The sequence below is a fragment of the Micrasema longulum genome, unplaced genomic scaffold, assembly GCF_059751315.1.
Source record: "Micrasema longulum isolate JH-2025_06_02 unplaced genomic scaffold, ASM5975131v1 h1tg000643l, whole genome shotgun sequence".
In the NCBI taxonomy this organism is placed as follows: domain Eukaryota; kingdom Metazoa; phylum Arthropoda; class Insecta; order Trichoptera; family Brachycentridae; genus Micrasema; species Micrasema longulum.
The window spans coordinates 151,089-176,882 of record NW_028277839.1 but is presented as its reverse complement, the minus strand read 5'-3'; the positions used below and the strand labels follow the sequence as shown (position 1 = coordinate 176,882).

General features: G+C 31.7%; 1 protein-coding gene across 1 annotated transcript in view; it reads left to right on the top strand.

Moving 5' to 3' along the window:
- LOC148279928 (uncharacterized) overlaps positions 1 to 25,794 on the top strand; it is a 114,554-nt gene that overhangs the window by 39,891 nt on the left and 48,869 nt on the right. The window contains exon 2 of the mRNA XM_088229196.1: positions 24,202 to 24,368. Within this exon, the coding sequence (XP_088085322.1) occupies positions 24,202 to 24,368 (167 nt within the window). The remainder of the gene's footprint in view (positions 1 to 24,201; positions 24,369 to 25,794) is intronic.

Sequence of the window (25,794 nt, the reverse complement as noted above, 5' to 3'; positions counted from 1 at the left end):
TAAACATATAAAAAAAAACGCTTTTAAGAATAAAAAAGGAGTGAATCTACTAAGGGAGATAAGGTCATTAACATCCCATGCCATGCAGATGATGCTGCCATAGTGATGATGAGAACATATCCATCTCAGTCAGTGAACATCTGCATTCCTAAGAAATGTCGTATAGTACAATGAACACATGATTATTGGAAACATAATTCGGATATACAAAACTTGTGTCAAACCAAATCATGGTGTAGACAACAGAGGTAAGGATAGAGAAAAAGAAAATACGAAAAACCTGGTAGAAAAACTAAATAGAAAAACTTAATAGAAAAACCAAATAGCTGTTTAGAACGTCAGAGGTACTTCCTCGAGGTTGTTTCAAACCCTTATAATGAGGAAGTAACCTCGAAACTGGTCAATGTTTAACTCAAAAGTAAAGTGGTATATACAAATTTATAAATAAGCAAGAATAAATATTGTATTGTTTAATTGGTGGTTAGAGTTATAAAACTTGATGGTAAGATTATGAATTTACGGTTATGTGATTATTTACTGCACAAAAAGCTCGTGATTATAATTTACATAAATTAGATACTGGAATATTAACAGACGTCCATTTTATATCGTATTTAATGGACCAATCAAACGCAATGATTCAATTAGGTCACCCTCTATTAATTACTTACGGTTTTATGATGTGCGGACAGACAAAATGAATAGCGATTCAATTGAATGCCGAAAAATGTCCAAATCTAATTATTCGGCAATTTAACACTTTGGCCGTGCGTCCATTTTGATCAAAGGCTTTTCCAAATGGCTTTGCAAAAGGCTTAACATAATATAGTAATATCATTATTCTAACCACTGCGTATTATTGCAATGCGATGCAATGCAATGAATATATCACCCAGAAATTATTGAGCATTAAATTACTCTGAATTCAAATATCGCACGACCGATTTGGGTTAATTTGCATCAAAAATAGTTATTTTGCATAAAACTGGAAGATCAAATGATGTTTCCATAGATGAAAGTGAAAATTGTCAGTCAGTAAGTGAATTGGTTCGCATCTAAAAACCTATCTTCAAATACTGAGACAAAAAAAATAATTATAAACTTTCGGCCAAACCATGCACCCCCATTAAACTTACTTCGAAAATAGCCAAAACAACTTCATACTCGTCTCTTTATGCATTTTTAGTGGCCACCGTGGTGTTGTGGTCAAGACGCTTGACTCAAGCACGGAAGGTTCCGGGTTCGATTGCCAGTGAGATCACATAAATTTAATGTGAGTTTTCTCAATCCTGTGTTCTGTGTTGTAATTCACCACTGTAATTGGGCCTCCTGGCCAGTTGTAATGCAAAAAAAATGATTAATTTGTTTTTTTTTATTTTTAATTGTTTATTTATTATTACATGTCACATACATAAAATTATACATTTATACAAAGTTGCTATAACTTTCTTCCTAGGCAGTATATAAAAACAGTACCTAATCAATACATGGGAAAAATAAATAAATTGTACACATAGCGAAAATATTGTTAAAAAATAAGTAAAATACAAAGTAAAAAATGAAGTCAAAGACAAAGCAAAAAATGCATTTAAAAACATTTTAAAGAAGTAGTAAAAACAAAAAACGTAGTAAAAGATGTAGTAAAAAATATAAGTATAGGAAAAACATATTTAACAAATATAGTAAAATATGCAGTAAAAACAAAAAGCATAGTAAATGTCATGATAAAAATATGTATGTATGTACCAAAAAACAAAGCAAAAAAATAAACGAAAAAACAGAGTTAAAAGTAATGAGGATCTCCAAAATGTAATTTTAAAAAAGTCACTTCAATTCAAATAAGAACATTTGTTGGCCATCTACCAGCCACCATAAACTAGAGATAGCAAAAAAAATGTAAGCGCTGTTTTAAACTGTTACCCTTCCGAAACACCTAAAACAGTTTCATAAAATAAATTAAATCGTTTAAAATAAACAAGTCAGCCTCGTGGTGTAATGGTCAGCGCGTTTGCCTACCATGCAAGAGGTCTGGGGTCCAATTCCCGACATGGTAAATCATTTGAATAAATCCGTAGCATGTGACAACAAAATAAATTGTTTTAATTAAATTACAAATTTAAAAACTTCAATTCAATTCATTTAACAATAGAATCACTATGCAAAGCGCCCTTGAGGTGTTTTATTACGAAAATGGCGCTATATAAGTTATCCATAATAATAATAATAATAATACATTTCCATGGTTCTAGCATAGTACTGTGTAGCTTTTGTCCTATGTAGGAAGGAGTATTAGCTCTGTGCTTAAAAAGTTCTAACCATTTGTCGGGAAATCACATGTATACTAAAACTGTCAAAAGGTCTTATAACGATGGAAAACTGATGGGTGATGGGTGATGGGTGTGTGCCTCTGTTAGTGTGAGTGGCCACCACTGCCTTCAGTAAATACTGCTGTCTGAAATCAAGCATCATACCAACATTTAGATACTACTCAAACTGAAAGAACGCCTAAAGACTGTTGTCACTAAAATCAGTTGCTATGTATTTTTATCAAACTGAATAAAATGGCAAACAATGAATGTATTTTGTCCACTTATTATGCAAATGTGTATTAAATTTTAAAATTTGGTATTATTTATGAGGGTAACTCTACGATGCTGGATTACAACATTCAAATCTTGTCGTCAAATTTTTCTTGGGAAACATTTCCATAAGAGATCAGTTTGTATGTTTCCAATATTTATACTAGAGCGAGATCTCATGCACTGTTTTACAGCGCCCAGAAGTCGTAAGAATGCAAATCAGAATTCACCCATTAATAGGACGATTTGCTTGCTGAAAACGGCTTCTGCGGATAATATGGATCTGTTTTTCTGTACATTTTGCCACTTTAGCAGTTTTATCTGTTTTTTATTAATTATCTTATTTCTTATATGTCGTTATGAGTTAAACAACAACATTGAAAAAAAATTCTACTTATTAGTAGCAAAAAATATTTTTTTAATTGAAATTTTGAATTCCCGCAAAATTTTCATTGTATTAGCCACGCCCCTCATACGTCACGATTCATGTAAGTTTTTGACGTTGTTTCTAACCGTTTAATTTGTATATAACATCTTCACGAATCTTGACGTCACAATTATGAATTCCAAACATGTTGAGTTTTCTTTGAGACATATTTTTTTTAAATTTCTTTTTTAAAGTTATGTATGAAAACATATCTCCACAATATCTGTATTGATTTTGAAAATACAATAAATTATTCCTTATCCGTTTCATGTATGTTTATCGGTACTCGTAGGTGATATTTCCTTATTGTGATTTCAAGATTCGTGACGACATATTAAAAATCTACTTTGAAACGTCACAGGTTCAGGTTAACAATTACCAATCAATAATAGCGCTGCTATGTGTTGTTTGTGATAGATAACCGGTTTCCAGTTAGCCATGTTTTTCAACGTTTAGCGTATTTTGACAGGTACGAGGTTCTCATTTTAAATGTCGTGAAAATTCACGAACATGAACTCGTTATGTCACGGGCGGAGTAATTTAAAAATTACAAAACGTTAAAAAATCATAGCTGAAATCATCATTACGATAGTTCGATAATCTAAAAACAAATAATTTTTTTGAAAATATTTTATTTGATGTTTAAACGTTGGCAGAATGGCAAGTTTTACACAGGCATGAACCCTGTAAATGCTTAGCCTCTATATTCCCGTATATAAAATGTTCTTCATCACTGTTGCAATATAATGATTTCAACAATATTTTTAATCCGTCCAAATTTTTGAACACAAGGACTGGATTCTGGGGAGCTGTTTATATTAACATATTACAACAGAGATGAAGAACATTTTAGAGAAGGTAATATAGAAGTCTAGGCATCTACGGGGCTTATGTTCTGTCATTGGCTGGTTTAAGTGGCCACTTTACACGCTGTGTAACATTCACAATTCTGCCCATATTTAACTCAAAAGATGAATGAATTTAAGAAATATAGATGTTTAAATATGGGCAGAATGGTGAATGTTACATAGTGTGTAAAGTGGCCACTTAAACCAGCCAATGACAGGTCATAAGCCCTGTCGATGCGTAGGTTTCTATATTACCTTCTCTAAAATGTTCTTCATCTCTGTTGAAGTTTTGTTAATATACTAATTTTATTTTTTAACGTCGCGGAATATCCTCATTGTATTATATCCGATCGCAAGGTGATTACTTTGAAGGAGACAATATTTATATTCAGAAATATATAATAATAGGTCTTTAGTTAAAATTAAACAGATAAATTCACTGATATTATAAATTTTATGTCCTTTTATAAAAATATTCCCGAAGATTACATTACAGAAAATCCTTTTTCAATCGAGCACTCAAATTCGGGGGTTATAAAAATCTGATTTGATCGACCATAGAATATGAATTATTGCTTAATAACTAGAATCGAGGATCATAATACGCCTAAAAGTGCTAAATATCACGTTTTGATATCAACTTAATATTATTTTCTCCACTGCCAATATAATTTTCCTGGATCCTTTTCATTTTTGTGCAAACTCATCACCAAAAAGTAGGGGACAGATTCACGTTATAATTTATCGATTATCCAACGAAAATATAAGACACTATTTTTTACTTATCGACCTCTCCTGCGTATAATATCGTAACCAACAATTTACCAATTATGAGTTTTCAATGTATTTTGGCGATTGGTTACGATTTTTTAGGACGCACACTGGGTGTGTTTAATAAATAAAAGGAATTTTCTAATTTCGCGAGTTCAGAGAGTCCGACTGTCATTTTTTTTTCTTTATGTTGGTTTACATGCTTCTGAAGAATGCTTACATTTGCAGCTGTATTCGTTATTTACTTTGTCTGTGGCAGCCGCCAAGGTTAGACGTGTTCGGCGTGCTCGGCGATTTTCGTCTTGGCGATCCAGAATGCCTACACTGGGACGATTGAGCCTTAGTTTCGAAGTCATATCCGGAAACCCATTTTTTGTCACCTGTGACATCACGTTTTAAAAATTCTGCATCGCCGATGACTTAATCTAGTGATACCTGAGCAACTTCCATTCGCTGCTATTTTTGTTCGAAATTCAAACATTTTGGAGCAAATTATCTGCCACGCCTTTCATACCTAAAATATTGGAAAAAATTTCATGGCATGAGAGCAAATTGATATGCCAATATCATAAAGAGTTTTTTTGATTGTAATTCGGCGATCGTTCATAACTATTTCATTCAATTTTTCCATGATTTCATCGGTTGTTTATGTGCTGGGGCGTCCGGGCCGATCGTCATCTTCAACGTCTTCACGGCCATCTTGGAAACGCTTATACCACTCATAAACTCTTATTTTACTCATAACAGACTCACAATATGCCTTTATAAACATTTCACACACTTTGCAACATTTTTTTTAATTTATTATACATAATTTGATCCTTATTCTTTGATCCATTTTCTTTAACAAACGAAAATCGCCGAGCTCCAAAAAATACTTTTAACCTTAGCGGCGGCCACAGACAAAGTGAACAATGAATATAGCTGAAAATTTTAGCATACTTCAGGGGTATGTATACCAATATAATTATAAATAAAAAAAATACAAGCGTACTCTCCGAACCCGTGAAATTTAAAAATTCAGGTTGTTATCTGAACACACCTCGTATTGTTGTATCTCCTATTTTTTTGAAAATATACTTGCAATAATTTTGCGGAATGAAAGAAATTACTGGAAGCGGCGAAAGAATCAGTTACGATTTTTTTCTCCGGACTAGACGGACGTCCGCTGCGTGTAGTGTTTTTTTTTATTTTTGAATGTAATTTTTCATATTATTTTTTTCAAAATAAATCCCACTTATGCGAAAATTAAAGGATGAAAATTAATAAAGCACAAAAATATGATTTGGCGATTTAGACTAAAAAACACAATCGACACTACGCATAATGAAAACTCCAACAACAGATTTATCATATCATACCAAAGACCGTATTTGCACAAAATGCCGCAAAATGCTTGCTTAACCAAACCAGATTTATTGCATTTCTTTTATTTCAACGCTAATATTTTTATGATTGTTGTAATATACAGAATAACAACGTATATTGTCGTTCTAAAAAATTATAAACGTTTTTTAAAAGTATCGAATAATTATTATCTTATGTTACACATACATTTTTTTTTTCAAATAATGTAACAGTAAAATGTCGTACTTATGTCATTTATATAATATTTTACTGGTCGTCTTTTCCAAAGTATAATATCGTATGTGAATTTTTACAAAGACCGCAAAATATTTATAGTTTTTTTTAGGCTTATTTGAAAAAAAGGATGAAAATAAATATGCATATTTAAATAATGAAAATAAATATGCATGAAAAGAGGATAAGGAGGGAAAGGGAGATGTACATGTATATTTTTATAATGTCTTTTAAGTTACATCGTGCATTTTTAATATAAATTTTAAATCTGACTGAGTAATGCTTTTGTTGTATGTCTTTAAATTTTCTACTGTACTTTCTAAGTCCAATTTATATCGAGGTTTTATATAAATTGTATAATTACGCCATTTATAGGTGCACGAGGTCACGGATTTGATTTTCAAAAGCGTTGGTTCAGCCGGATGAATCTCACCCACGTGATAAAGGTTTCAGCTCTTTCACTTCACAAAAGTCAACAGATGGAAGAGTTGAAGAAATGTGGATGTTCAAACATGGGCAGAATGGTGAATGTTACACAGTGTGTAAAGTGGCCACTTAAACCAGCCAATGACAGGTCATAAGCCCTGTAAATGCCTAGACTTCCAAATTTCTTCTCGAAAACTTTTTCCCTCTCTGTTGAAATAAATTTGAATATTGAATGAATTAAACATAAGTGTTAATACTAATAATAATCATCATCATCAATCCCTTTCCACACCTAATGGTGTATAGGGCACTGAATTGGTACACCAATCGCAGCGCATCTAAATAAAAAAAAAAAAATAAGGGTAAGATGAACAAAGTAGAAATGTAGATCAGTCTTACGATTCAGGTACCAGTCCAGGGAATATGAAATATTTCAGTGTAAAAACACCCTATTAAATAAATATTTCATATTAATTGTGTCGGAAATCGAACCCGGGACCTCTTGCACGGAAGGCAAACGCGCTGACCATTACACCACGAGGCCGTACAGTTACCGTTATAATAATAAGAAAACTTAACAAATTTAAATTTAAATTTAAAAATATAAACATTTATGAAAAAAAAAGAAAAAGACACAGAAAAAATTTACATACTCGTATAATAATCAAACAATTTCAAGAATTGATTGTTTGTACCGAGTAAAATACGTTCTTACGTGGGATTATTTGAAGCGGACGATCTGTGTTAACTGTATCATAAACAAAATGAATTTTCATAATAAAAGATAAGGCTATTTGTGTATAAAAATACGCGATTATTGCATTTAAATAGCTTTGAATGCCTATAAATAAACAACCAAAACATGTCCTCATTTACTTATAATAAATTCACAAACGTGTGGTACTTAAAAATACCAACAGGACACTAAAGGCTGAAAACTCAGTATTTTACGTTCACTCAGGAATCAAACCCAGGACCTAAAGAATAAAAAATGAGCGTGCTTACACAACTAAGCTGACTTATCTCCATTCAATTTTCTTATTTAGAATATTTACCTTAGATAATCCATCGAGTCAAAGACACTCCTTCGGGGTGTTGGTTCTATTTCAAGCACAAAATTGTATCTTTCATCCGCCTGGACGCAAAAAAAATATTCAAAGTTTAAAACACCTACATTAGGTTTTTCCAAATGGCAACAACAAGTTGTCCTTGAATTTCAAGGCAAATAAGTGCTGAATTGCTCAAGTAGGTAGTTTTTCTAGAAGCCATTTTCTGAAAAGTCTTATTAAAAAAAATGAATTTTCCAACACCCCTCCTCCGCGAGATCTCTTAGGACTAACCAAATATAAAAGTACTTCCATAAAGGGTATTGAAAATATGTGATGAAATTGGCTCTGTGCCCGTTCCAGGGGTTCAAGACAAGCAAATTGAGTGTTATCTGAAATTGTGTTTGGAAAAAAAATTTCTAAACATACGCAAATTTTTTCTATGACAAAATATTTTTTTCAGTTTTTGTTTTGTAATTTAAAATTGATGTACTTTATCATTTTTACAGTTTTAACATTTCAATTTTCTTATTTTTCCTAAAACTGGCTTTTCTGTAGCTTGTTTGTGGAGGTTTATATTTATATTAACTTATGTTATATTATCTACATTTATGAAAACAATTAATTAACAGGTATTATTAAAAGCCGGAAAGACCAGAATATACAAATACATGTATGTACAAATAATAAATAAATAAAAAAAAAAATTTAATACAAGAAAATATATGAATAATTTAAATATTCACACATAAGTTACTATTCTAATATAAACTTCTGATCGAGTAGCCACTCTTTTATTTTGCTCTTGTTACATTGTGTGTTAAATTTAAGTTCTTTCAGCAATACATTAAAAAGGCTAGGTACTAAATATTTGAGAGTTCAATTTCCATACTTATTACATACTTTTGGTATTATGGTTATTGATTGCTCTGGTGTTTATTTTGTAGAACTTCATATTTGAACTCATAATATAAAAATCAAACACTGATTTGGATCTACTCAACACTTTATTTTATTCGTACAAATATAAAAACAAAAATTTCGTGACAATTGTTTCGCCTTTTTATTGCATTTTCAATCGAATGTGAATATTAGATGGATTAAATGTCCTTATATAGTTATATAATTCAAGGTACTTAAGTAAGAAATAAAAATAATCTCATGAACTTATAGCAGGTACATTAAACATAATTGAGGGAAAAACCAATAGTTAAGGGCAAGACTCAGTGATTAAAAGGTAATAGGGAATTTAGTTATTTATATTTGAATTTCGGAAAAATTATAACAAAGTAAGTATTTATTGACATACATGTATGTTTTGTGAGATAATTAATTAAGTTTTGTAATTTTATATCTTAAGATAATTGTTATGTAAATTATGTCAATAATATTAGTATAGGTTGGTGTTTTTTTAAAATTTTTATACATGATTGAAATATTATGGAAAAATGTATAAAAACACAAATGTAATATTTTTTTATTTTTTTTATTTTTTTAGGGAAATCAACAGTTCTACATACATATTTTTAGTAAACAAACAGGTATAGTGTATAAACTCAGAACTAATAACAGATTTTCACATAGTATACAAAGTTAGTAAAGAAAATATATTACATATCAAATAAATACATACAATTTATACATATAAAAATGTTATTTTCATGTACTCAATAATCAAAGATTTTTTAAATATTAATTTTAAGAACATTAAGTTACTGTAAATTGGGCGGGATAAGGACAAAAATGCTTGAAGAGAGGATTAGGAGGGGAGGAGAGATGTACATATTTATTATTATAATGTCTACTAAGTTACATATTACATTTTTAGTATAAATTTTAAATCTTCATACTATAATTATATTTTTAAGAATTACGCAATTGAAAAAAGGTTTATCTATTAATTACGCATCATGCAAGCGTGTACATAAAGGGTCAAAGTGAAGAATAACAGTATTTTTTAATATGTTTAATAGTGCTGAAGATATTTGGTTGGTTTGTTCATTTATTATTTTTTAATAGGGTTGATTAGATATTTATTAATTTCCGATTCCAATTATATTAAGTTTACGTCTTTTGCTTTCAACATGTAATGGAATTGTTTTATATTTGATATTATAGAATTGTCACGAAATTATTTTTTTATATTTGTAAACATAAAATAAAGGGTTCAGTAGACTCAAATCAGTTTTTGATTTCTTAAACTATAAGTTTATTATGGTTATGTTTAAGAAGAATTTTGAAAGTATTACTATTACATTGTTCTAAAATGATGCAAAGCCGCAGTAATTCTTAAACAGACAGAGTTTAAAGTGTTTTGCACAAGAGAAAATCATCACGTTTTGGTCTGTAAATCTCTGCTGGTACGATTCGCTATACTACAGAGTACTGTAGACCCTAGATCATTTTAATATTAGTTTTAGCCGAATGCCTCAAGGACTTTATACAACATATACTTTTTTTATTGATACTACTTAATAAATTATTATTATTATTAGTTATATCATTAATGTTTTACATTTCAATTATAAAGGAGTTTACTTTTTGAAAAGCTTTTTTAAACATTACCTAATTTATATTTTTCTTTAATTTTTATTATAATCAGTATGTTTTCTAATTTTTTGATACTACTATTTCAATTTTCAAAATATAATTTAATGAAATCAATAAATATATTTTATATATTTTTTTATCTATAAATCATATAAGACAAAGTATTTTACAAGTATAATACGTTGAATTACATTCCCAGAAGTTACAACAACTTAATTCGGGATATTAATAATATTAACATTGAAAAAATAACACATATTGAGAACAACAAAGAAACAAAGCAACTTTAGCACCAGATCTTGTCTTGGTGTACCTTATGTTTGTCAATTCTTTCTTTATTTTAAAGTTTTTAATTATTCTTGTATTGTAATAATACCTTATGAATTATAGAAATGGATAATGTCTGTTAATAAATAAATAAAAAGAATATACATAAAAAAGAAGGCCCCACCTAAACACAGGAATTTCCAAGCTAGTCGGGACCTGAAATAATTAACCTCTGTACGTTTTAAAACTGTGAATTAAATCATCATCATTCCCTTTCCGCACCTAATGGTGCATAGGGCACTGCATCAATACTCCAATCGCAGCGTATCTTGATCATTTTTTGTTACATGAAGGTAAGGTGATCAGTCTTACGTATCAGGTCCCAGTCCAGGGACTATGAAATATTCTAGCGTAAAAACACTATTTTTAAATAATATTTCATATCAACCATGTCAGGAATCTTAACTCACTGAATACTCAGTAAAAACTTAATTTCGCCTATATAACGCCTGCATAATATCTATTCTCCTCTACAGATGCAAATCGTGGCACCTCACTAGGGCATAAAACAGCAAAATTCTGAGTTTTAAGAATAGGTTTCACAAAAGAATCTCGGGTGAGCGGTGGTTTGACGTTGTGCGGAATGAAGTAATAAGAGAACGGACGCAGCAAACTCTGGTGACAAATTTTGTCAAACGGGGGCGATTCGGTAGGCTAGGCCATTTACTGCGGATGCCTCCTGAGAGCCTTTACCACGCTTGCCTACTTTACAAGGCTTCAGGTTTTCGACGTCCTGGACATCCATTGCTGACTGTCCGTCGGCAGTTTATGTCAGATTTTTGGGACGAGAACCTGACTTGGGAGGACGCAAAAGAGTTGGCAGCCGATAGAGATGCAAAGAGGCTCTTTGTGGATACTATATGTTCCAACTAGGGAGCGGAAATGGAATGATGATAATGAGGATTAAATGGATGTAGTTAATAACTTCATCTACGATTTTTTTTTATTTGTTGCAACAGAGAGGGAAAACATTTTCAAGAAGGGAATATGGGAGTCTAGGCATTTACAGGGCTTATGACCTGTCATTGGCTGGTCAAAGTGGCCACTTTACACACTGTGTAACATTTACTATTTTATTTATTTATTTATTTTATTTAATTTTACAATACGCCCAAGGGGCATTTACAAAAAATATACAGTTAAGTACAAACATAGTGCGTAAAAATTTAAAAGATAAACAATACATTTAGAAACAATAAGAAGCATACTGCCATGCAAAATAAAAAGTGAAACTTTACATAGTAAAAAGAAAAAAATAATTTTATATGGATATAATAAAAGTAAGTATTCTGCCTATGTTTGAACATCCACATTTTCTCAACTCTTCCATCTGTTGACTTTTTATAGTAAATGCCTAGACTCCCATATTCCTTTCTTAAAAATGTTTTCCCTCTATGTTGCAACAAATTTAAATATGAACAACTCCCTAGGGAGAAAATCCAGCCAGTATGCAAGCATTTGGACACACTCAAAACATTACGAAAATGTTATTTAATTATTTATTGAAATGTTATTTATTGAAATGCTCAATCATTTACTTTTAAAAATGTTTTCACTCTATTAGAGAGTTAGAAAAGTTATAACTAATTACGTATGTTCATATTATTTGTAATTTTACACTTTTTTTGTCGATAATTTTTTTAACAAATAAAAAATAATAATGTGCACCCCGGGTTTTCAACCCCTGAGTTTCTCATTTCTACGTAGCGACTTCTCCTAGAAGACATTGACAAGTTCAGCTCATTTAATTCTTAGATGAAAAAGGGCCAGGAATATTTCCACCGAATTCCAGGAATAATATTATAACTACGAAAGTACTTGGCATTGCTTCGTATCGCAATTTTCACAGAGAAAATCTCCTTTTTCTGTATTTTTTTTGTATTACATTTTCTTTTCTTCGTTTTCCATTTGAATTTTATTTATATAACTTTTTTTTAATAATCGTTGTTACTTTTTTCAAATATTTAGTAAGCTTTTTGTTGTATGCTGATGATGCAGTTCTGTTAGCAAGCAACAAGGATGATTTGCAACAAATAGTCTCTAGAATGTATGATACTATGCCTGGAGAGCGAATTGGTGATGAACGAAAGTAAGTCAAAAGTGATAGTATTTGAAAGGGGAAGTGTGGTTACTGACTGCATAGTAAATAAAAACAAAAAAAATCGAACAAGTAGAAGAATTTGTGTATCTGGGAACAATATTTTCAAGAGATGAAAAAGTAGAAAAATATTTTGAAAGGAATGCGGGCAACAAAATGAACGGCGCACTAATTGCTAATACAACCCCTACAGAGAAATAGCGTGATGGTAGTAGTAGTAGTATTACTAGTAAAAAAAATATCAAAAAGATAGCTAAATATTCGTTTCACCATTATTTGCGCACAGCCTGGAAGACTAAATGCAGTGCATTTCAATCATCTGTTATATGAAAATAAGGCAAGGCTGGGAGCTGAGACAGCCTCAATAGTCCCTGAACCCTACTGTGAGTCTCCTTAATGTGCTCCTCGTAATGAGCTTAGGTCATGGGCCAGGAAACAGAGCGTAATGCTCTGGTTAAAAGTATCTGGTCAGCATCATGCGAAGGAACTGATAAAAGGGAACTTTTAAAGTTTTGCTTTTGACCTAATAAAGCTCAGCCAAAATCACTCACTAGAGCCTGCCCAGGACACGGCAGATTGAAAAAGCACCTTGTTAGAATAAACTTTTCGGAACTTCGAATCCGAAACCGCCGTTTCGAATCGGAAAACAAACGCCCGGATATGTGGCAAAATAATTCATTGCTTTTGCACCACGATAATGCACCGGCTCACACTTTATTGCTAGTTTGTGAATTTTTGGCCAAAAACAATACTTTCACGATGCTCCAACCTCTTTACTTGCCAGACATGGCTTTGTGTGACTTTTTTCTTAGAGAAACTTAAAGGGGCGTCGTTTTACAAGCATAGATGACATTAAAATTGTTTTACAGTAAACTTCAAAAATGTATTTACTGTAAAACAATTGTACTGCTCATTATTAAGGAGTAGACTTGAATACAACTCTACGGTTTGGTCTCCCTACTATGAAATTCATTCACACACGAAAGGGTACAAAATAAAATCTCGCGTTTTATAAATTATAAATTGAAAATACCCGTAGAATTCTTAAATGATGATTTCCTTGGTAATGAAATGAGATTACCTAAATTATCTGATCGTAGAGTTATAGCTGATTTATTATTCTTATTTAAAATTATGAAATCGATAACTGACAGCCCTGCTCTGCTTGAACTAATTCAAATTCGAATGCCTCGTAGGTGCACCAGAAGTAAGGAATTATTTTGTTGGAACAATTCAAGGACCAACTTGGAAACGCACTTACCTATACCCAGTACCCAGGATACATGGGTATGAAAATGAATTAGAACAAATATTCGATAATTTTAATACAAATTCTGTTCACGAATTGAAACGAATTCTCACTCATTATTTATTAGAAAAATAATGGATTCATTTTTAAATATAATATTAATTTAACTTTTTTTCCTGGAATACGTGATTTTTATTTCTTTATTTAACATGTTAGACATAATTTAAATTGTACATTGGTGGATTTATTGCCAAATGGCAACTTCTTTCAACCAACTGATGATGATGATTTCACTAAATAAAGGTATTATTTAGTAAATTTAATTTAAAAAAAATATATTTTTTTATTTTATTGTTCAAAAAACATATATATTTTTTTATATACTTATGTTGTATTATTTTTTTAATTATTATTATCTAGTTATTCTTAATTTTACTGTGTTATATTTATATTTAGAACATAAGATTTTCTCAGGGTTTTTGTTATATTTTATTTGTATATGTTAATATATATTTTTTACTTTTTGTTTTTTGTACTACATCTTCACTATTATTTTAAGTTTTAATTGTTCTATTATTTCATATTATTTACTACATGTTTATTGTGCACTGCTGTGATTATTTCTGTAATTATTATTTTTGTAAAAGGTTCTTTGAACCGTTGATGTATAAATAAATAAATAAAAGCGCTTCATTGAAAGAGCCATAGGCTATCCCGAAGACCGAGTTTAAGAAGTGTTTCGAGGATTGGAAGAAATGCTGGCACAAGTGCAAAATATCTTATGGGGAGTGTTTTGAAGGCGACAATATAAATTTAGACAAATAAATAAAATAAAACATTAAGAACGAAAATTCTCGTAATTTTCTGAACACAGCTCATATTTCCTTTGTCTTTGTCGAGATTCTAAAAAAAAATTCTGCCTTATTATTTTGGATCACCCTGTACCGGTAAGTATAACGCGCCAGTCGTGATAAAAAACACGCTATAATAAATAATTCAAATAATTTCTCATCCGTTCGTCACGGCTCTCCGTGACGTCATCACTCTGACGTCACACGGCGCGTATCAGGCGGCTCAGCAGTGACTCTGGGCTCGTTACAATTTCTTTATTCTTCTTTCCCTGTACTTTTTACGGTTTATAGGGCCGTTACTCGCGGTTTATGGCCGGGCCCATAAAGTGTTATACTTATTTACAAAGGAGTCTTACCCGGTACACAACGTCTTACACATTATGTTTATATTTGCGTGCTCGATTTGAATCACCTCAGTTTCTTAATTTTCCAGGCCACTTTCTAAAGATCCGGATTATAAACGGTGCTCCGAAAAAAATGTTTTCACCTGGGAGTAGCCATCGAGTCGAAAACACTCGTCCCGGACTTTCGTATTATTTCACACACAAAACATAAATGTTATTTTTGTCCGCCTGAATGCAGAATATGCATTACGTTTATTTATTTAAGACTTATTTATTTATTTATACATCAACGGTTCAAAAAACCTTTTACAAAAAAATAATAATTTACAGAAATAATCACAGCAGTGCACAATAATCATGTAGTACATAGTATGAACTAATCGAATAATCCAAATCAAACAATTAAGTAAACATATGATACAAAAAGTTAAAAAGAAACATAACATTTCTAAATAAAGATAGCAATAACCATGAGAAAATCTTACGTACTTAATATAAATATAACACAGTAAAGTTGAGAATAACTAGATAATAATAATTAAAAAATGAATACAACATTAGTACTTAAAAAATTTTTTGAGCAATAAAACAAAAATAAAAAAGTTAAATTACTAAATAATAATATAATATGTAAACTGACCTGAAAATTTTAATATCTGTGTTCATCATAAAAACTTAAAACTTTCAGCTCTTTAACTCAACTAAAATCAACAGATGGAAGAATCGAAAAAATGTGAATGTCTAAACATAGGCAAGATGGTTACACAGTATGTAAAGTGGCCATTTAAATCAGCCAATGACAGGTCATAAGCCTTGTAGGTGCCTAAACTTCCATATCCCCTTCTCTAAAATGTTTTCCACCCATGTTGTAATTTGTTAATCTTAATAACACCCTAGAGGGTGAAATCCAGTACTTTGTCTATAAGCATTTGGGCAAACTCAAAATGCTGTAATACAATCTGAAAGATGAATCTCTTCACAACTATAAAAGTTTCAGCTCTTTAACTTGACAAAATCAACTGATGGAAGAATTGAAGAAATTTGGATGTTCAAACATAGGCAAAATGATAATTGTTACACAATGTTTAAGGTGGATACTCAAACCAGCCAATGATAGGTCATAAGCCCTACTAATGCTTGGACTTCCATATCACTTTCTCCGAAATTTTCTTCATCCCTGTTGTAATTTGTGAATAATTTGTGTAATTTTGAATAATTTATGAATAATAAGAACTTCAGTATTTATTTATATTTAAATTAAAGATAGACAGGCTAACACATGAGTTAGGTATTTTATATATTGCCTTATAAAACGTTTTTCGTGGGTCAATGTATCAACAGTATCTCTCAAGATTCGCGAGGTCCGTGCAACTCCAAAGTTTATCTTCAACTATTTTTTTTATTAAAAAATAACAGAAAATAGAGAAGTGAATTCCACACTGGCTACTAAATTAATTGAACGTGATTAATTCGCATTGCACACATCATAATCCATTAAAATTAATTATAATTAATGTTGGTAAATATAAATATTCAACCACTTACCGACTTTTTATGTCTCCTGGTTTCGAGACGTATACGTCTCGTCGCCAGGACACTCACTTCACCAACATGTAAATAATAACGGCATAACGACTTTGAAAATGACATTTTGGCAAAGCAACCAGTGAAATGTTACGGTGAAATATAACAATGTTTTAGGCACTAGCGGCTCCTAACCGAAAAAATTGGCAGTGCATTTCTTTACATTTTTTAAACATATATATTTAGTTTTATAATATTATAATTATATGAAAAGTCTGACGCGATAAACGAGCAATAGCATGATGGCCCGCGAATCGGAACCAGAAACGCTAAATGTGCCCAACATAATACGCACGTTATAGGTAACTAAATTCGTACTAATATCATGTCATTACGCATGTTCAAAGTGACATTCAAAATTCGAAACTGCGCGTGCGTTGGCAATTCCCGGAATATGTATATTATCTTCTCCCTCTAACGCACAATTCATCGGTATGAAGCGTTGTCGGTCTCGCTCAAACGACAATTTCGCGAGATATGGTATATTTCATATAAATTCAGGGTAAAGAATTGTACAAAACAGAAAATGCACTGGGATGATTGCGCATGCGTAGACAAGATGAGAAATTCGTCCGCTAGAGTCAATTTCTCTAGATCTTTTGGCGCTAGTATTGAATATTATTATATTTACGAGTATAATATTGCAACGAATCCCGATTTCTTTGTACCTAAAACATAGTTTTACTATCAATAAAATTAATAATTTATTTACACAAATTTTTACTTGGCAGCGCACTGCACTCATGCACATACTTAGGAACCGCCTCTGGTTTTAGGACAGTACTTACCTAATTTAAAACACGGCAGTCTTTAGGTTTTACACTCGATATTGATATTAATATTCTCCTTTGAATATTAATAAATATTTCACTATTTAACACTGTTTCTTTAATCAAAACTTAGTAAACAAAAACCGCCAACTTTGCCAAACGACAGGTAAATAGCATTCGTGTAAAATAACCTTCTTTTGGTACGAAAGCGATACGAAAATGGTCGTGCGTAATATGCATTTTAAGGAACATGTATGGAGTAAAGACGATTCGTTTTGAAGGCGAAAACGACGTCCATGACGACATCCATACTTTGCAAATGAGCGAAGTTTCGGTTTCGTTTGGGTCCGCATACAAAAAATCCTACCGAATCGAACCAAATTCTGTCATCGAAATTTTATCATAAGTACCCTGCCTTAAAACAGGAAATAAATACTTAGTAAGGCTCAGCAGTCTTATTGTCGCGATTTTGTTTCGTTAGTTCGTTCGTTTGTCATCTATCCACCTCATTTTAATGCAATCAAAACCATCTTTCACTCTCGTTTCTTCTCATACGATACGAATAAATTTACGAAACGAATAAGTTACAGCATAAGGCCTCAGATGTATCACCAATAAATACCAAAAAATATGTATGTATACGTTTACTACTCATCAAAGCTATTGTATATATAACAAAATGTAAATTACTGTAATAAATACGTAAATATTTAACCATAAATAAATTCATAAGAATATTTCTAGTGTTTTACAAATAAACTCTATTAAATAATATTACGTCCCCTTGACCCACGTGAATCCAAAACCATTATGAACAAAAGGGCATTATTTTCTTATCCTAAAGTCACATGTCAAAATCATGACTTTTCAATTTCCTTTTCATTTAGGAAAAGGTCACACTTCATTTGATATGTATAAAAATACAAATGTGTTGAATAAAATAGAACCTTTTTTATTATATTTTATGGAAAACTTTAACGAGGAATTTCAGTGTCTTTTTTTAAATTATTATTTGTTAATAGACTAATAATTAAACTATGCCAAAAAAAAAATCGTATTATCAGCACTATGATTTTTTAAAGTTTTGTATTTTTCAAATAACTCCGCGTGTTTTTCTCTGTAAGTTCTTCCGATTGGTTTGTTAACGGTAAGCCAACCGGATATATTTCACAGCTCTCATATCATTGGTTGGTTCATACGAACCAGTCACGTCGATCAAAGTAGTGCGTTTTTATTGAAACATTTTTTATTACATTTTTCGTACATTTTTAAGAAACTTTGACATACAAAACAATGCTCTAATTTTTACCGCGCGTAAAAAATCATTTTTTGTATCCAATTTCCCCTAGGGCTGAAGTTCCTCATTGGCCTATAATTTTGGTTTATTTATAAATATCGTATTTTTTTTGTTGCAATGGCTGTTGTTTTCTTTAAGAAATAAATATAAAATAGTATATTAAAAAAAAAAACACATCATCGTCATTCCTTTTTAACACCTAATGGTGCTTGGGCACTGCACTGGTACACCAATTGCAGCATATCTTGATTTTTCTCTTGACAAGATTGTAAAATGTCCAGGGACTATGAAATTTTTTATTGTAAAAACACATTTTTAAATTAATATTTCACGTCAAATATACAGTTGTCATATTTGTTTACCGTTTGTCCGAAGACGATAGACAAACTGGGCACTTTTGAGGATTTTTAGATAATCCAGTTTCATCCAATAAACAATTTAAAAAAAAAAACGATACGGTAAGGACACGTCAATGGAAAATATCTGTAGTGCGTGAAAAAATCACTGCTTTAATCCAGGGAGAAAATACGGGAATACGTTTGTACGCAGAAAAATCAGACTGCATTTCTTCCTACTAATCTATCAACCACTTTAATTAATTGTTTATTTTTAGCATAATAATAAAACATTTCATTAAAGGTTTTTTTTTATTTCAATAATACCAATGTGAATTTATATTTATTTATTTTATTACAATCGGCCTCGTAGTGTAGTGGCCAGTGCGTTTGCCTACAATGCGTGAGGTTTCGGATTTGATTCCCGATTTGGTTGACATGAAATTTTTATTCGAGAAGCTATTTTTACCCAAGAATATTTTTTAGTCCCTGGATTTGACGTGGAGCGTAAGACTGATCATCTTAACCTTAAAAAAAACAAGATTAGCTACAATTGGTGTATCAATGCGCTACGGTTGAATTGAAGTATTTTTGTACTGTTTTCAATAACAAACTCATATCTAAAGTTTATTATTTAATAAATCAATAATTCGGTTAATCGTTTGCCATATCCTTTGCGTCGGGTAGGTAAATTTTTATTAAATAATAAGGCTCCAAAAAACACCTTAAAAATACTGCATAATCACTCGATTCCTTTCAAAATACACTTATAAAAGATGATTTATAATGGATAGCGTAATCAATGTTTTTAGAACATCATTTTATGTTTTCATATAGTGATGGGAAATTCTGTTTCAGCTTTTCAAGTATTCGATGAATTATTCGATTCCAAACTAAATCGAATCTCATTTAACTAGGTTCTCTTAAATCAAGCATAGACAACCTTTTTCTTGGCTGGGCCAGTTTGCCAATTTGCCCCGATTTGCGGGTAGCAATATCACAGAATCCATCTTTGCATACAAAACATGTATACATAAGTTCTTGTAATCAACGAACACCTTTTAAAACACAATAATTTAATCAAAATTAATATTATGTTAATAAAATTTGTATAAAACCACTCACCGACTTATCTGTCTACCGGTTTTGAGACGTAACCCGTCTCTTCGTCAGGACAACAACACTACACCAACATGCAAATACCACTACACACCTTCACCATAGTAGATTTGCAAAAATATAAAATCGACATGCAGGTTAGACACATGCTTCACTACGCCACCACCGAAGTTAATGACTTATGAAGCTAATATTCAAAAGGATTTACAATCGGAAAAGGAAGAGAAAGGGAGGGGGAGGGTAGGGTGACCATTACAATGAAATATCGAATAATAGACTATATTGGAAAGTTACTTGATTATTAATTAATGGGACATTATTTTTCAAAGCCTTCTTTATGTAAAATATACGATACGATATTTCATTACAACCTTTTGCAAATCTACTACGGTGAAGGTGTGTAGTGGTATTTGCATGTTAGTGTAGTGTTGTTGTCCTGACGAAGAGACGGGTAACGTCTCGAAACCAGTAGACAGATAAGTCGGTGAGTGGTTTTATACAAATTTTATTAACATAATATTAAAATGTTGGACCACAAAGTTAATGCTTTAAATATTAATAATAATCAAAATTAAATTACATATGATGCACTCTGGATTGAAATTGTTTTCTTGGTAAATAACTACTGCAGTCCCAGTCTAGAAAAATACTGTTCAACATTGCATATACTGACGCATCCCGTATTGAAATTGTTCTAATGTTCCGAGCGCATTTCATAATTTCCTCAAAATTTGGATTTAGCGCTTCACATGGTTGCGAACTTTGGACGCATACTGACAATGGATTCAAATTATTTAAATCATAATTTTTAAATCACACACTTAAGAGGTTTTGTGCTTATAAATGAGGAGAGGCCAGGGATTGTTCACATGTGCCTAAAACCCAACCATATTTCAACAAAAGCTTTCCCTCCATATGTCGCACACCACATCTGAGGACTTAAGTATCCTTGGCGGTGGCATACAAGGAAAATTGCCCGTTGCCGAACGAGAAAAGCTACCTGATGAGGTTCTCTGTAGTCTAGTTTCCTTAGTATGTGCTGAAAGAAGGTAATCCAGAAGCACATAATATGTTTTTCAGATTGAAGAAAGTGGGAAATTGAATTCTTTGCTGACTGGAATTAAATTGATTGGACTTGACTAATAGGGAAATTTCACTTTTTTTTAACAGTTTTCGTTTGATAACTATTTGTACCATATAAAATACTTTTCAATTTGTAATTTCGATTTCCCGCAAAAACGGTGATTCCATTGGCTACGCCCCTATTACGTCACAATTCATAGTTATTTGTTCCTGACATTGAAATTTGTCTAAAACAATTTCACAAATCTTGACGTTACAACAACCAAGGCCAAACACGTCGCATTTTTTGACGAAAGTATTTATATTTTTCGAGTTTATGTTTTACATTTATGTATGAAAACATTTTTCCACAGTATCCATATTGATTTTGAAAATAAAATTAATTATTTATAATTTATTTCATGTATTTTTATTGGTATTCGTAGTATGTAATATTATTCTTTTCGCTGAAATGATTGTAAAACTTTTTAAACGCCACGAAATTCTTATTGAGAGCCACAAAATCCGTTTATCAAACAAAACCTTTAAAGGGTGCGGCGGTGGGCTTGGCTCGGACGAGTGCAGCAAATGCCTCAGGAGAGCCTTTACCAGAGTTGTCTCTCCCTTACACCTACGGGCTCACGCCATCTTTTAAGGCAATCGTCGATGGCAATCTTTTGGCTTTATTCGGTGACGCGAGATTGACGTGGGAGGAAGCAAGAGGACTGACTAGCGGGAGGGTCCCCTAGAGGCGTCCGGTGATGTCCAAGACAAAAAAGAAAATCATTTTTATAAGCCACCAGATTTGCATACTTCACAGGGTACGTGAGAAGGAAATTATAATGGATAATAGGATTGAGTAATCGATGTTAAAACCAGTTCGATTGCAGCACTATTTATAAAATAATATTTTTCCTTAAATTTAACATTTAATTTCCTGTTACTTTTTTTATTAAAGTGAAACGATGGAATTATAAAAGAAGGTTTACATTGTATGCTTTGGTAATGGTAATAAAGCCTGTAAAATTCCTTAGAATGTTTATTTCTGTTTCTAAACATAATTCTGATATTCTGACAGGTAGTTTAGATCGTAAACAAAATTCTTTTGTTTCCTTCTTTGCTTTTTGAAATGTCTAATCTTATTTCTTGCCTCTTTGGTAGCCGAAAGCTAAGGTTTATTTAATTTTTATTTTCAAAATAAATATTTACCTGTTTTATTATTATAGTAAAAATTCTCGTAACAACAATTAAAATGAAATATCTTTGTCGAAGTTCTTTTTTTTAAGGTATTATAGAATTATCACTTCACAAACTCTTTAATTTACCCCGTAACGCTTTGTAAAAGGGTATTTCATAAAAAATATACAAACTCAATTACTATTTCAATGATTTTAAATTCTCTTTCTTTTCTGTTTAAATATAAATACTCTCAATTGTATAATAAAGACACAGTTCGCAAAAGCGATTAAACCGATCACTGGTTATCTCAAATTTGTGTATTTAAGGGATCACTTGTCTTTTATTCGTGTAATAAAATCAATTTGTTTTCTAATAACAATAGAATTACACCAAGAATGATCAATAAATAGACTAAATTGAACGAATTTAAACCGTTTGTTTCTATTCAGCCTCTCTTTTTAATAAACTTTTTTTAAACTTCAAACAGTGTGTACTAAACTTACTTCGGTACTTTTTATCTTTTTTTCCCACCAGTAAGTAATACTGCCTTAAAAAAACTTCCCTGAAAAGTTTTTCTTAAGTGTTCCAAACCCTTAAACATTATTAAAGGAAAAATAGATACCTGGATTTGCGCGTAACGATCTTTATCGACGAAACTAAAAACTCCAAAGGATATTAAATACATGTGAAGTTCGATTCCTCTCTTAAGGCGATATACTGAAATGGGTGGTGAAAGTTTGAGGAAGGAAAAGTTTGAACGACGAAAAGTTTAGCACCTTTTTCGGGTGAATAACACCCCTATGACATGGAAAAGCCTGTTTTTGGACAAAATTTCGGCAAGAAATACGAATCGAAAAAATCCAATAATATTTGGATTTTCGCCAAATATTGTATAACGACTTGTTTGAAAGTTAAAATGTCTGGATCATTGGAATTATTGTTTACAGTAAACACGTCACGCTAGCTTTTTTCACTTTAAATCATAAATATTTATTGTCATTTTCAATAAGTACCTAATACAAGAATCAAGTTGTGATAGAGCAGAATGCGAACCTCAGACGTCTGGTCCGTGAGTCCGCGACACTAGTCAAGGTTATGGACTCGCGGATCCGAGGTCCGAGGTTCGAACACCACTCAACCCGATTTTTTTTTCCATTTTCTAATTGTGAATCATCAACTCATTGTAAATGGCTACCAAAATTGAAATATTTGGGTAAATTATAATAACGCTAATATTTTTTTTATGTCGGCCTCGTGGTCAGCGCGCTTGTCTACTATGCAAGAGGTCTCGGGTTTGATTTCTGACATGGTTGATATGAAATATTTATTTAAAAGGGTGTTTTCACACTTGAATATTTCATAGTCCCTGGACTGGTACCTGAAGCGTACGACCGATCACCTTACCTTCATTTTACAAAATTGATCGAGATATTCTGCAATTGGTGTACCAATCCAGTGCCCTGTGCACCATTAGGTGCGGTTAGGGAATGATGATAATAATTTATTTTTTTACTTTAAAAAAATGCCGTCGAGAGTTGGTCCGAACAATCTCTGATGTAACACATATGATATAAAAATGAATTAACTTAAAACAAAGCTGAGAATAATGATTTTTAATAAAAAAAAAAAATATCTATGGATTACCGCAAAAATGCATTCTTTTGTAAAAAAAAAAATACCTGGTGTATTTAATGACCTATATACTTGATTTTTTGTGATCTATTTAATCAAAATATTAATGCTATTTTGATCTTGTAGGTGCCAGTGGCGGTCACGAGATCGTGGACCTGGTTGTTCCAGTCCTAGCAGACCCTCGGGAGAACGCGACCTTGAGCTGCCGATACCGGATGGGCAGCGACCTTCTCTACTCCGCCAAGTGGTTCAAAGACGATCAGGAAGTCTTCAGATACATGCCGGGACAACAGGTACAAACATCATCACTTCATAGATAGATTAGAATTTTTTCCCGGCCGCGGCGTTGAAATCCTTTTTTTGTTTTAAATAAACATTTTCCTGTTATTTTCATATTGCATCTCTCTTTTAGTAGTTTTATCCTCAGAAAGTGGTCTATTTTTAAATCTAACGCCCCTTTATCTAACCTTCGACGTATCAATTTTATACAGAAAAAGTTATATTTTTTGCTTAAAAACAGCACGGTTAAAGTAGCTAAGGTATTTTAAATGTTAATTCTAAATCTACTTTGCTACAACTTACTTTTGTATATGTCAATTCGATGCAGAAGAAGTCTGTGAAAATTTTAAACTTAAAGAAACAGCATGGTTGATCTAGAAAATTCAATTCACATTTAAATGATAAGTTTCATGTCACTGCGCCTTACCGAAGAAAAGTTCAATTTTATATCAAAGATGTCAGAGAAAAAGTTTGCCTGTAATCATCACGGTTGATTTAGCATAATAATTTTATGTATTTAGTCAGAATTTCACTTTGTTACAACTTACCGTTTAAAAGTTCAAAGTTCGAAAAAAAATTGGCTTAAAAATAAACAGGTTGATCCTGAACCTGCATTTGCAATTTTGATTCTAAATTTCACGTCGCTACGGCTAGTATGTCGTCAAAGGTGTTTAACATGTCAATATTATACCTTTAAAGCCCGTTCAAAATGTTTGCTTGAAAAAAGCAACGTTGATCAAGCAAAGGCATTTAAATATTTATTCTAAAGTTCACTTTGCTACGACTTACCAATGAAAATTCCGATTTAATACTGAAGAAGGCCATATTTTTTTCCTTCAAAAGAGCATGGTTAATATAAAAAATGCAATTTATACGTTGATTCTAAATTCTTCGTTGACTTACAGTTAAGAGGTTGTATTTTATTCCTAGGAAGTCCGGGGAAAAGTTCGCCTGAAATCAGCAAGGGTTGGTCTCGCAAAGTAATTTTGTATGTTAATTCTTTATTTTACGACGCTGCGTTGCGACTTACTCATAATGATTTTGATTTGAATCCAAAGCTTGAAAACAGCATGGTTGATTTACAAATGAAATTATAAATGTTGATTTCAAATGTCACGTCGCTGCGACTTACCGTCAAAAGTAAAATTTTATGGCGATGGAGGCCAGTGAATGTTTACACACTATTAAAATTGGCTACTTAAACCAGCTTATCACAGATCATAAGCCGCGCAAGTGCCTAGACTTCCTTATTTCCTTCTGATTTTTTTTACTCAGACTACAATAAACTCCAATCTTGACCATAGAGAGTGGAATCCAGATAAGTCAACAAACATTTGGGTAAACAAAGAACAATGCTCTTTTTCTTCTTTTTTTTCTTTCTCTAGGACTGCATCCTGTTCGGATCATATCTCGGAGCTCATAACTGTCCTGCCATCTTTT